The sequence below is a fragment of the Euprymna scolopes genome, chromosome 25 (genome assembly GCF_053919585.1).
Source record: "Euprymna scolopes isolate OS-2025 chromosome 25, ASM5391958v1, whole genome shotgun sequence".
NCBI lineage: Eukaryota > Metazoa > Mollusca > Cephalopoda > Sepiida > Sepiolidae > Euprymna > Euprymna scolopes.
In genome coordinates this window covers 34,831,602-34,845,505 of record NC_136506.1, presented here as the reverse complement: position 1 = coordinate 34,845,505, position 13,904 = coordinate 34,831,602, and the positions used below count along the sequence as shown (strand labels likewise).

The 13,904-nt window shown below is 31.7% G+C and overlaps 1 protein-coding gene across 10 annotated transcripts in view; it reads left to right on the top strand.

The window, feature by feature from the left end:
• Positions 1–13,904, top strand: part of LOC145247326 (uncharacterized) — a 489,868-nt gene that overhangs the window by 416,653 nt on the left and 59,311 nt on the right. For all 10 annotated transcript variants that reach the window (XM_080108978.1, XM_080108981.1, XM_080108973.1 and 7 more), the window contains one exon: positions 2,938–3,090. In XM_080108978.1, the coding sequence (XP_079965104.1) occupies positions 2,938–3,090 (153 nt within the window). The remainder of the gene's footprint in view (positions 1–2,937; positions 3,091–13,904) is intronic.

The following is a 13,904-nucleotide window of genomic DNA, read 5'->3' as shown; positions in this document are numbered from 1 at the left end:
ATCCCATAAGAAAACCGAAAAAAAACTAATAGGGAATTAATTAAAATAAATGTTTAAAATAATATGCAAATGAGCTAGATCTTTCGCTAGTGAATGCAATTCCATGACCCATATATAACAAAGTTGAGAGCTTCTACAGAATTAGGACGAGATTTTGTAGTCGTTAAATGGAGTTTTCAGATAAAAAACAATAGTTTCAACTGGTTTATTTTTCAATTCTATTAAGTTACGATGGTAACTTCCAAATTATGCAGTCGAAATTACCTGAATATTACTGAATTATTAAAAAAAAAAAAAGCAATCGTGTTAACAGTTGAAAAATTGCCGCTATCTTGTTTAAATCGAAACGGAAAATTATTTTTGAACTCTTGTGTCTTACGATCGTTTTCTTCAAATTCTATTTTTTTATTTTTTTTAATAATTTTCCACCTTATCGATTTTCGTGACTTTTGGATATGATCATCTTAAAAATACACTGAATACGTAGACAACATTGTTTTCATGTGAAATTCAGTTTTACGATTTCCGAAATTTCGTCCCAGTTGTGGAGAAATGCTCAAGGTTGTATTGTCTTTTTAAATAAATAGGAAAACAAAAGGTTTTTCATTTGGATATCAATACAAAAAAAAAAAAAAAAAAAGAAAAGTATAGATTTGTCTCATACATTTTTTATATTTATAACAGAATTCGTTGAACTAAAATAAATCTTGTGTGTTTGCTTCAAACTAACTTTGGCTTTTTTGTTTTTAATTTATTTAGAACTTAATGGATCTAACTGTTTTTAGTGTTGTATTAATGCAATGTTTTATTTTATCTTTGTGTTTCATAGGGAATCTGTGATTAGTCATTAAAAATGTCATTAGGGTCTCAAATTGAAGAAGACATTTTGCTGATGGTAGATACTTCCGTTGTGAGTCGCATACATATGGTTCCATATGACAAATCAATGCAATTTTCTATTATATATATATATAGCATACATAATGAATGTGTTGCACACACACACACACACACACACACACACACACACACACACACACACAAAAAAAAAAAAAGAACCCTTTTCTGCCTTGGCAGGGTACAAAACCGGCTTCAAAATTTAGAGGCGATGACCATTTTGCCTCCTTACTTCCTCTTTCTCACAGAAGAGACGTTGCGAGTTTGTCTCTGTTCTATCAATACTTTTCTGGTAGGTGTTCAACTGAGCTCCAATCTATGGTCTCTCCCCGGAAAACATTCGCATATACTCGCCTAGCTGAAACAACTGACAACAGTTTTTCTCGATATGTAGTCTAAAGAAGCTTTGAATAAAAATAAAAATAAAGAATGCAGTTTAGATTCTCGGAAGGAAAAAAAAAAGTTTATATATATATATATATATATATATATATATATATTAAGTAATGTGATTGATAATTTAAAATTTAAAAATCAAATTATAATTAAAAATCCGTTTCATAAGAAGGAACAACAGCAAAATCAATTATCTGTACGATCGTTTCGGAAAATTGAATTAGCTCTAGGATATTCACCTATCGAGCTTATTATATATCTAAATTACAACGAGCACTTTCTCTTTCCTGTATTTTAATTAAACTAGTAATTTCACTGTTACATTGAAATACACTCAGCTCTTTAGACTATTGTTCTAATCTCCTTCATATATATATATATATATATATATATAAATTCAGGTGAATTTTTGTTCATAGGAAAAAAATTCTGTGAATCTTTAGGATTTTAATAAAATAGCGCTAAAATAGATTTAAAGAACTCTGTTAGTGAAGGAAAAATCCTTCTATGCTGAGGCAATTAAACTTTTTGTTCTAATCAAGAGTGCCCTTTTAGTGAAATTGGATTTTCCTATAAAAACTGACCTTGTGTCTAACGCGGGGGATGCAAGTAAATCGAAACAAGTAGAGCTATCAATTTAGTATAAATTTTTATCGATACAAAATTTTGATGCATTGGTCGAGGATATATCCGTTTTATTTAACTGTATATGTATTCTAATAATATAACTTAAGTTAACCTGCTATATTGAAGCGGTCCGCTTCCAAAATAACTTAAATTTTATTAGCTAATTTTCATGTGATTTTTCAAGGGATCACAGGACAAATTAATCCATCGTATTTGTTGTTTGCTTTTTTTGTTATTTATTTATTTATTTTTATTTATTTTTTCAAATATTTTTTATTTTCCGGATTATTTTTTGCAAATATTGATTTTTGTGGATTAAATCAGTTTTGTGGATTATTTTGTGAGTGTTATTTATTTTTATTTTGAAAATACTGATTAGTTTTCTGATTTTTTCGGGTTATTTTTTGCAAATACTGATTTGTTTTCTGATTTTTGTGGATTAAGTTGCATTTTTTTGTGGATTATTTTGCAAATAATTTGTTTGCCGATTTTTTTTTCATTTGTATTTTGCAAATATTAACAAATAATAAATAAAAAAAAAAATAAAATTGAACTATATTCACAAAAATTAGCATTGCCACTCGGACTTAGGGTTAGTAGAAGGGTTATGCTTTGTTTTGAAAAATCATTAATAAAATCAAACGTATTCACTAAAAATTAGCATTGCCACTCGGACTTGTGGTTAGTAGTAGGGTTAAGTGAGGGTATGTTTTATTTTGAAAGAAACAAATCATAAAATCAAACGGTGTTTATTAAAAAGTAATCTGCAAAAATCAGACAACAAATTGATACAGTAGATTTATTTTCTGTTACAGCTTTAAAAATCAGACAAAACTGGCAGCCATTTTTGATAGCTAACTGCTTTAATATAATTGGATTTTTTTTTTCATAGAATTCATTATGATTTTTTGCGTTTTCTTTTCCTACCATCATGTGCACATCCTTTCGTGTCCACTGCCTGACACTGTCACCCTGCTGCTGCACTATTATCCCGATCCTCCCTATTTCCTTTTTTAGGGCACACTCGAAGTTTGAGCAAAGTGAGCACCACCTCCTCGATTGGCACCGCAGAGGAAGTAACTTTTGCTTTCGACGAAACTATAGCTGTTGCTGAAGAAGCTCTGCACAATGAGTTAAAAGGACAATTAGAAAATGGCCAGTCTCCAGAAGGTAAGATCTGTCAGTTGGTAGACTGATCTGAGGAAGAGGTTCTTACTGTTATTGCTAATGGTGGTAGTGGTGTTGGTTGGACTTTGAGACGTGAGACAAACATCTGAGATCCTATAAAAATCAGTGGTAATTAGCATTCAAATACAAAATTTGAATAAATGCTATCTATTAGGTTAGACTTGAGATTTTAGCACACTAATAGTTATAATAGTTTGTTCTGTGGTAAGGTTTGAGATTCTCTCGCACAGATGGTTATACGTATTTAACCATAGAAAATGTGATTGAATAGTTTGTTTTATGGCAAGATTTGATATTCTCTGACACTGATGGTTATACGTATCTACACCGGTAGAACATTTTTAATGAGGTAAGATCTAAGATTCTATAACATGAATAGTTACAAGTATTCAAACAGAAAATTTGAATGGTATTCATTAGGTAAGATTTGAGACTCCATCACACTAACAGTTATAAATGTTTAAACATGAAATGTAATCGAATATTATTATGGTATAAGGTAAGATCGTGTTATGATATTATAGAGTATTTAATAATATTATGGTATTAAATAAGACTATGGTGATATTAAGTATTGAATAGTATTATTGTATTGAGTAAGATCTAAGATACTATAATACTGATGGCTCAAACAAAATTTGAATGAATGGTTTCTATGAAGTAAAGCCTTATAATCTACAACATTTAAACGTAGAATGTAATTGAATAGTTTTTCATAGAATATAATTAATTAGTTTTTTTCTATAGAATATAATTGAATAGTTTTTTCTAATATAATTGAATAGTTTTTTCTAAGAATGTAATTGAAAAGTTTTTTTTCTAAGAATGTAATTGAAAAGTTTTTTTTCTAAGAATGTAATTGAAAAGTTTTTTTTCTAAGAATGTAATTGAAAAGTTTTTTTTCTAAGAATGTAATTGAAAAGTTTTCTTTCTATGGAATGTAATTGATTAGTTTATAAATGTCCAGACAAAATTTCAATGAATGAATTTCATGAGGTAAGATATAGGATTTTATCTCCTGATATATATGAGATGAATAAATAAAAAATATGTATAGTATAAGTAAATAAAAAAATATATATATTACAAATATATAATATATATATATATATATATATATTAGTGTTGGGACGATTCCTAAATTTTTTTCTGATTCCGATTCCAGGAAAATGTTGATTAATGATTCCGATACCAAGTACGATTCCGATTCATAAAAAAATGTCGTTTTGAAATATACCATTATATCATCGAAACGTTTTGTGTAGCAAAAAAATTTGGTACAGTAAAAGTGGAATTTCGAAAACGATTTGATTTTTTTCATAAAAATTCATTATTATGAAGATAAAAGTAAAAACAAATATTTTAACTATGAATTAAACATGCACCATGAAATTAATAACAATTTCAGGAGTTATTTTATATATTAAAAAATATAAAGAAAAAGGGCGGACGTACACGAATGTTACCCCTGTAGCGAAATACGCATCGACTACGATGTTGTATGTTGTTCGACTGAGGGAGAAGTTATTATTTTTACAAGGAAAGAATTTTTGCATGTGTGACCTAGATTTTATTATTTATTTTGGCTTGAAATTTGCGCATGATTTTTGTTATGATTTTTTTTTTTTTGATGGATATTTTTCTTTTTGCCGGAGTTTACGTAATTATTAACAGGAAAATTGGTGAAAGTCAAACTGGAATCTGCGCTATTTTTAAATATTATTTTCAAGTTTAATTAAAGTTTTCCGATACCTGCATTATTTTTTATTTAAAAATCTGCTTACTGGTGTTTGAACCAATAATATAGAAGCCTACTGGTCTCGTATTAAAAGAAGACTGAAATACATATCTGGATCAGTAGGAGAAATGAAATGGTCTCGTGTCGATGAGGCTTATAACATGAAAAGTGAAAAAATATTAATTTTGAAACATTTTTAGAACATATTCATGAAAAATATGGTAATTAAAAAAAAAAATCCCAATAATCTTTGGGAAAAAAACATGTTTTAAACAATTGAAATTTTTATTTTTGAATAAAAGATAATTATTAAAACAAAAACAGTATGTTCTTGTCGAGTAGTTTTTATTTTATTCAAGAAAATAAAAGGTACTTATGCACTTATTGAGCCGTGCTGAACTAATGACATTATTTAGAAAGCTCTTCTTAACATGGGGATGGGAGGGTGTTGTGTACCTATTCTGTACTTTCACCTAACAATTTAATAAAAACAGGTATCATAAAACTTTAATTTAACTTGAAAATACTATTTAAAAATAGCACGGATCAATTTGTTTTTGTTCATCGCCACAAGTGCTAATTTAGACTTTCACCAATTTTCCTTTAAAAAACAATTAGAAACTCTTCAAACATTGGGCGAGGACTTGAACCATTTAAAAAAAAAATAACGGTAACATAAGTACATAAGCACCAAATTTGCTTTCATTTTGTTTGTTTGTTGAATCTGACAAAAAATAAATAAAAATAAGAAAAGGGTATCGTAAAACTTTAATTAAACTTGAAAATAATATTTAAAAATAGGGCGTATTCCATTTTGACTTTCACCAATTTCCTGTAAATAATTACATAAACTCCGTCCCCTACCCAAAAAAAACCGATAAAATCATAAGAATAAAAATCGGTGAAGCTTAGATAAGTAGGTCCTGCAGACGAGCCGTATTCTGGCATTCGGAAAATTTAGTTTAACAACCAGTGAAGCTACTGAAAAGTAACCCTTTTGAATGAACATAGATAAAGCAATATTTTTAAAATTAATTTCTTAATTTTACTTAAAAACAAAATTTATACATATATAAACAAAATATTTTAGAAAATAATTTCTTAATTTTAAATAAAAATTGATTGTAAAGAATTTTTTTAAAAATAATTATTGAAAAATATTGTAAAGTGTTTACATAGCTGGTTCTTTGGGATAATAGGGGCGCCTGCAACCCCCCTTCCAAAACGAAAAAAGCTTTAGTGTTTTTACTATTTTAAAGCACTTTTTTTTTTCTTTTTTAAGTTTGAAACACAAGTAGTGGTTAGTTAACTTAAAACAAGTGCGCATGGCGGAAAATCTTCAGGGCTTAAATGTATTGTAATGCTTTTATGGTGGTCGAAAAACGTTTTTCAGCCGCCATATTACTTCCTATTTACTTGCCTCCCCATGAGGGCAGAGTTAGACACAAGGTCGGTTTTTAATGTAGAGAATCATTTATTACTAAAAAACGAAATGGTGAAATATAAAAGCAAGTTAAGCTAAAAGTAAAAAAAAAAAATTTTTAATTCAAAAAATTAAAGAAAGAAAAAATTCAAAGAAATTTCGAAACTCATTAAGATAAATAACGATTACCTTTAAAGTAGTTAATAAAATTCTTGTACATCATATTAAATATGTTATGGGAAAGTTCTATGACGTTTTTATCATAAATTTTTGAGAGCATTAATCTCGCTTTAAATAAACAGTTCAACTTAAAAATATAAGAGAATCATAATGAAAGAATCGTGAATATAAGGTATTTTTTTAACGATGCGATTCCGATTCCTCCCCCCAAATACATGATTCTTATGATTAACGATTCTGATTAATCGTCCCAGCATTAATATATATATATATATATATATATATATATAAGTAAATAAACAGAAAATGTTGTTAATGCCTAAACATTACACTGGAAGAATCAGTTCATGATCAGAACAAGGTTTGTATTTGTGGTTCACACACTTAAATTTCAGAAAACGTTTCTTCAAAATACTGAATTGTTGAATCAATTGAAGTAAACTATTTCCATGTATTCAATTTTTTGCGGACTGTTATCCTGATCTTCAGCACCGCATTTAATTAGTTCCTTCCATAGTTATTTTCTCACTACGTTTTGGCCAACTAATCTTCTGGGTTGCTTTGAGTAGGATTGAAACCACCATCTTCAGAAAATGCTCAGCTGGAACCATAGAGACTCAATGCTTCTATCCACTGCGCCACGGGTGTTGAAGAAGGCCAGAGGATGAATGATGAAACAACAGCAATGATGGAGATAATGATAACAATCCACAAAAAAATGAATACGCAAATTATGAAACTTCATCTTAAAATATTTTCTAAAAACCCAAAAACTATAAATGAAGTATATTTTTGTTAAATTTTCAGTTCAGAATTGATCAACCAGATCAATCGTTGACATAAAAAAAAGTGCCTACTAAATAAAACAAAAAACTTTAACTAAACAGATATATGCACACACATATGGAAAATTAGTTTATGGAAATGTGGATAAACAAGGAAATATGCTAGTAAAAATAAGGGCACAAACACATTAAAGCTGGATCAGGAACATTGTGGTCAATTCGTTTGTTCATATTCATTTGGTAAAATGAGCTTTATTAAACAGAACTCGACAGTTCATACAATGGTATCTACATTTCTGTGCACTAATTTTTCATCTTGTCTGAATTTTTTTTATTTCATATTTACTCTATCACACACATATATAAATTATTTTTGATATTTTGTCAGGGTTTACTTGTATCCTGACAAACTCCTGTTCAAGGCAACCAAAGGCACTTGAGGATGGTGTCTAGTAGGCATTCAAAGTTAAAAAAAAAAAAAAAAAACACAAAAAAAACTTCAAAATGAACGAAAGGCAAGGAGAATCAGACTGTCTTCAATTTATAAATAAAATACATTATTTTTATATGTTCAAAAAAGAAAAAATGGCATAATTAAAAATCGATAAAATGATATCATTATTTTATAGCATGATCAATGTTATAAATTTAAAGTAACAGAACTGATAAAATCGTTAACGTCGCAACTCGGATCTCAACATTACATCGGGTTTCATAGGATTAATGATGTGCTAGCTGAATATATGTACATTACAGCATTTTACATACATAATACGCTGGCTTACAGGCTCACTATTGCTTTACAAAATTTAATACTTGAAACATTAATTTCAAGCAATAAACACTTCATTCGTAAACATAAATTAAAATCTTTCTCCTTTATTCATATAGATAGATAAACGTTAACATTTTCCATACAAATTTATTTAAGGAAAAAATTAAATAATCAAATAAATCAAATATTGATTCATGTTCGTATTATTATTCATCAGACTACTGTTCTCATCTTGAGTGAGATTTTCACATGTTTCGGTAGATGTAACCTCCAACCTTCTTCAGGTATATCTTGTCGAACTCTGGAATGTTTCTGTCGAACTTGGAAATTTGAACAGAATTTCGGACAGAACCCTTTATTTACTTCACGAGGGTAGAATACTCTTGTTCCGTCAGCCATGACTGGATAGAGGTCCTAAGTAATTCGCATATGCATTTTCTTTGGTCGCCCAGACTGAGGATTGAACCTTCAGGAGAATATCACTTTTTACAATTTTTTTTTCCCCCCAGTACTCTAATCACTGCGCTATGGGTCCTTGCGGACAATTCTAGTACAAATTGTAGAAGCCTTAAACCTACTTTTTATTTCTAGTTGTAAATAACACCATTTATTACTAATTATTACCATATATTAATGTATATCTATCTCTATACTTATTACTTGTATATATTAATGTTTTTACTTATTACTTGTATATATTATCTATTGTTTATAATTACTGGTTCCCATATCGTATTGAATTTTATACTAGGTCTACTTAGCAGTTGGTTATTTCCCAGCATATGTGCTGCTTCTTTCAGTCATCTTACTCTCCACTATTCCTCTCTGTCTATAATTTTTACTTTGTACCATAACCAACTGCTAAGTAGACCTAGTATAGAATTCAATACGATATGGGAACCAGTAATTATAAACAATAGATAATATACAAGTAATAAGTAAAAACATTAATATATACAAATAATAAGTATAGAAATAGATATACATTAATGTATAGTAATAATTAGTAATAAATAGTGATATTTACAACTAGAAATAAAAATAGGTTAAGGCTCCTAAAATTCGTACTAGAATTATTTGTAAGGACCCGTAGCACAGTGGTTAGAGTACTAGGAAAAATCAATTGTCAAAAGTGATATTCTCCTGAAGGTTCAATCCTCAGTATGGGCGACCGAAGAAAATACATTTGCGAATTACTTAGGACCTCTATCCAGTCCTGGCTGACGGAACAAGAGTACGCTACCACCCATGAAGTGAATAAACGGTTCTGCTCGAAATTCCATCCAAATTTCTGACTTCAACAGAAACATTTCCGAGTTCGGCAAGATTCACCTGAAGAAGGTCGGAGGTTACATCTACCGAAATGATGAGAACAGTAGTCCGATGAACTAAATATAATAAATATTATGTATAATCAATCCTCATCTCAAAATTTCAGAAACGTTGATTCATGTTTAAAAAAAAAAGTATAGTTTCAATTGATTTCATCGATTTTATTATTTAGTCCTGATCAATATTTTATTTTTTGTAATTGGATCCTTTGGACTACTGTTCTCATCTTGAGTGTCATTTTCACGTTTTGGTCAATGTAACCTATGACCCTCTTCAGGTGTATCTTGTCGAAGTCGGGAATATTTCTGTCAAACACGTGAATTTCGACGAAATTTAAAATTTTTTTTTTTTTTTTATTCAATTTTCACCCCAAACAAGGCACAGTGCCACTTTGTAGCAGGGGGCTACTATTAGGGAATTAATTAGCGGGGTCATTATGAAGGGAGAAGAGTAGAAAGATGTTTGTTAACATTACACTTGAACTTCTGCATATCATTGCAGTTGGGAAAGCAGAATCCCGGAAGGGAGTTCCAAAGACCCGCAGTTCTGGGGAAGAAACTATTGGAGTAAAATGCTTTCTTGCACCTAGGGATCTCCACTGTAAAGGGATGAGACTTAGTAGCTTGTCGGGTTTGTCGGGGGTAGTTACGTCGGGGAGGTACAAGTGTTTGCAGTTCGTCAGAGCATTCACCATTAAAGTATTTGTAGAACAGGCAGAGGGATGCAACATCTCGTCGATGGGACAGAGGTTGAAGCCCAGATGACAGTTCAGGACCTATCAGGTTTGCGACTCATTTTTGAACCCTGTCCAGGAGCGAGAGACAAGCAGCAGATGCACCAGCCCAGATGTGACAACAGTACTCCATACATGGGCGAATGGTTGCCTTATAGAGGTATAGGATACTGGCAGGCGTAAGTAGTTTTCTAGCACGGTAGAGGGAGCCAACCTTCCTTGCAGCAGCCTTGGCAATGCTCTCAATGTATCTATTCCAGTTCATATTCCCTGTAAACGTTAGGCCGAGGAGTTTAAAAGAAGTACTTTCAGGCAATGTGTTCTTGGCCATTGCTATTGGTGGTAGAGAAGGTTTCTTGTAGTTATTGAAGGAAACAAGCTTAGTCTTAGCAGCATTGAATGAGACCAACCATTTTTGTCCCCATTCCACTACGGATTGGAGGTCATCCTCTAGTGTTTCTGCCATTTTCTTGGATATGTGTTCATTTGTTTTCCCCTCATATCTGTTATAGAGAGTGGTGTCATCGGCAAATATACCCATCTCCGAAACAATATTATCAGGGAGGTCGTTTATGAATATCAGGAACAATAGAGGTCCAAGGATAGACCCCTGAGGCACTCCCGCATTTATGTCATATTGTTTGGATGTACGTCCGTCGAGGACAACTTTGATTTTTCTATTACTTAAGAAGGATTTAATTACGTTATGAATTCTTCCAGTGATTCCATATGATCTAATTTTCCTTAGAAGACCATCGTGCCATACCCTGTCAAAAGCCTTAGATATATCAAGGGCCACCGCTCTACCCTCCCCTGTTTTATCCAATGAACGGTATATACGTTCAGAAACTACAGTTAAGATATCTGCTGTTGAACGGGCTTGCCTGAATCCATATTGTTTGTCAGTCAAGAGTTTAGCAGCTGTTAGGTGCTGGACTAGGGCTTTATTAACTAAGGACTCAAATATTTTGGCGAAAAGCGGGAGGAGGCTAATGGGGTGATAATTTAGTGGGTCAGTTCTTTCACCAGAATTCTTGAAGACTGGTACCACAGAGGCGGTTTTCCAGCAGTCGGGAAAACAAGATTCGTTAAGGCATTTATTGTAAAGTTTGGACAGAACTGGAGCAACCTCGGCAGAGCATTTTTTGGAACCTTTTATTTACTTCATGGGGGTAGTATGCTCTTGTTCCGTTAGCCATGACTGGATAGAGGTCCTAGGTAATTCATAATTTTCGGTCACCCATGCCGAGAATTGAACCTTCAACCTTCAGAAGAATATCAGTTTTACAATTGATTTTTCCAAGTACTCTAACCACTGTGCAATGAGTTTTTTATGATAAAATGGTTCTGTTTGTAATTCTCTCTAAATTTCCGAGTTCGACAAGATACACCTGAAGAAGGTTGGAGGTTACATCAACCGAAACATTGTGAAAATGACGCTCAAGATGAGAGCAGTATTCTGAAGAATCGAAATAATACGAATAACCAATCTTCATCTCCAAAATTCAGAAACATATTTTATTTTTGTTTGGTACTTATACAACTAATAAGGCAGTCTTCGGCAACTTTGCATTAGCATATTCCAACAGCTTGCCGAAGCAATTATCCAATCAGCTGTCAAAAGACAAGTTTCAATGAAAGCATGAAATCAATTTAATCAAGAAAAGAAAAATTTGAAACCGAAAAGTATTTTTAACACTAGCGGGACATGTGGAAATTCCACAGGGGACTCATTCATTGGTATTCTGTAGATGTTCAGTGTAAACGGAGACGCTCTGATATTATTGTAGCTTTTTTGTTTAAACTGCAAAAGTATTTATCCAAGCTAGCACGAACGCTCAGCAAAACCCGTTCGTAAAGTATGCTTAAATATGATATTTTAATTTTTGCAGATTTCATATATATATTATTATAGAATTAATGTTCAATCGATTTTTATATATTATAAAATTGCGATTTCAAAAATAAAAAAAAATATCTATATGACTTTGGTGCGTTAGCTTGAATCAAACTGAAATAAAAACTTATGAAAAAAAAAAAATATATATATATATATATATATATATATATATATATATAACTTGAGTTCCTTCAACCATAATCGAAACCAAAACTTCTGAAGAATTCTTGATAAAATTATTTATAAAAAAAAAGAAAAGATGACTTAAGTGCCATCAGCTATAATCGAAATCGAAACCAAAATTTATGACGAATTCTTGGTAAAATTATTTGACAAGAAATGGAAGTACATAACAATTAAACAACCCGGATGTAAGCGTGACACAGAAAATAACACACACGCTATCGTATTAATATATAGATGCTATGTCAACATCAAATTGCCTCCTTTCCTCATGTTAAGAATTTTTTATTGTTTCTTTAACTCCAAACAAGGCACAGTGCTACTAAGTTGTAAGGGGCTACTATTTGGGATAAGATTTGCAGGGATACTATGTATGGAGTTGAGCAGCAAGATATCTGTTCACATTACACTTGAACTTCTGCATGTCAGTACAGTCAGGGAAGCAGGGGCCTGGGAGAGAATTTCAAAGTCTCGCAGTTCGAGAGAAGACTTTACGGTATTTAGGGATCTCTACAATGTAGGGGTAGGATTTTGCTTGATTTTAATCATTAAAATAAATAAGCTTAGCTTGTCTAAATAGCCATTCTAAACACGGGGAAGGGATGTTTTGAATTAAGCATCTGATAGTCTTTACTTTGACATTTTCAATAATCTGCTAGAGATTCGGTCTAAACTGGATAAGTACCATTTTTTTGTATTAGTCATAAATAAACTTGGAAGAGAGATTCTAATTTCAGTCCTTATTTGAGATAGTGCTTACCAAATCACTGTAGGGGTGGGATTTTTCTGCTCGTTTGGTTTGCCACGGGTATTTACATCGAGGGGGAACTAGTGCTTCGAGTTAGTCCATACACTTACCATTAAAGTACTTGCAAAACAGGCACAGGTATGCCACATTTCAGCGATGGGACAGAGGTTGAAGTTTGACCAACATTGCGAGACCTATTAGGTTAGCAACTTTTTTTTTTTTTTTTTAACCCTATCTGGGAGCGAGAGACTAATGGCAGATGCACCAGTCCAGATGTGACAACAGTACTCCATTCATGGGTAAATAATGGCTTTGTAGAGATACAAGATACTCTCGGGTGTGAGTCACCTTCTAGCACGGTAGAGAGAGCTCACTTTCCTGGCAGCAGCCTTGACAATTATCTTAATGTATTTGTTCCAGTTCATGTTGTCTGTGAATGTTAAGCTTAGGAGCTTGAGGGAAGTACTTTCAGGTAGTGTATCTTTAGCCATGGCAATCATTGGTTGAGGTTTCTTCTAATTATTAAAATAAATAAGCTTAGCTTGTCTAAATAACCATTCTAAACACGGGGAAGGAATGTTTTGAATTAATCATCTGATCTTTGACATTTTCCATTATTTGCCGGAGATTCGGTCATAAACTGGATAAGTACTCCCCCCCCCCTTTTTTTTTTTATTAGTCATAGATAAATAAACTTGGAAGTTCTAGTTTTAGTCCTTATTCTAGTTTTAGTCCTTATTCGAGATAGTACTTACCAAATCACTGAGTACTATTTTATAACAGTACCGGATATTTACCAGTTAAAAATACAGGCTGTCCTTCCCTCTTATTTTTTTTTTATTTATTTATTTTTTTAGTATTAGGCTTATAGAGGGAAAGGAAAACCAGAAAAAATCGCTTTCTTTCTGTACTTTCTTTTATTGCATTTGTCTGGCAAAGAACTGCACGCCTGTGGAATTATCTTCCGTTTTCCTGCTTTCCACAATATGGTTGTCTTCA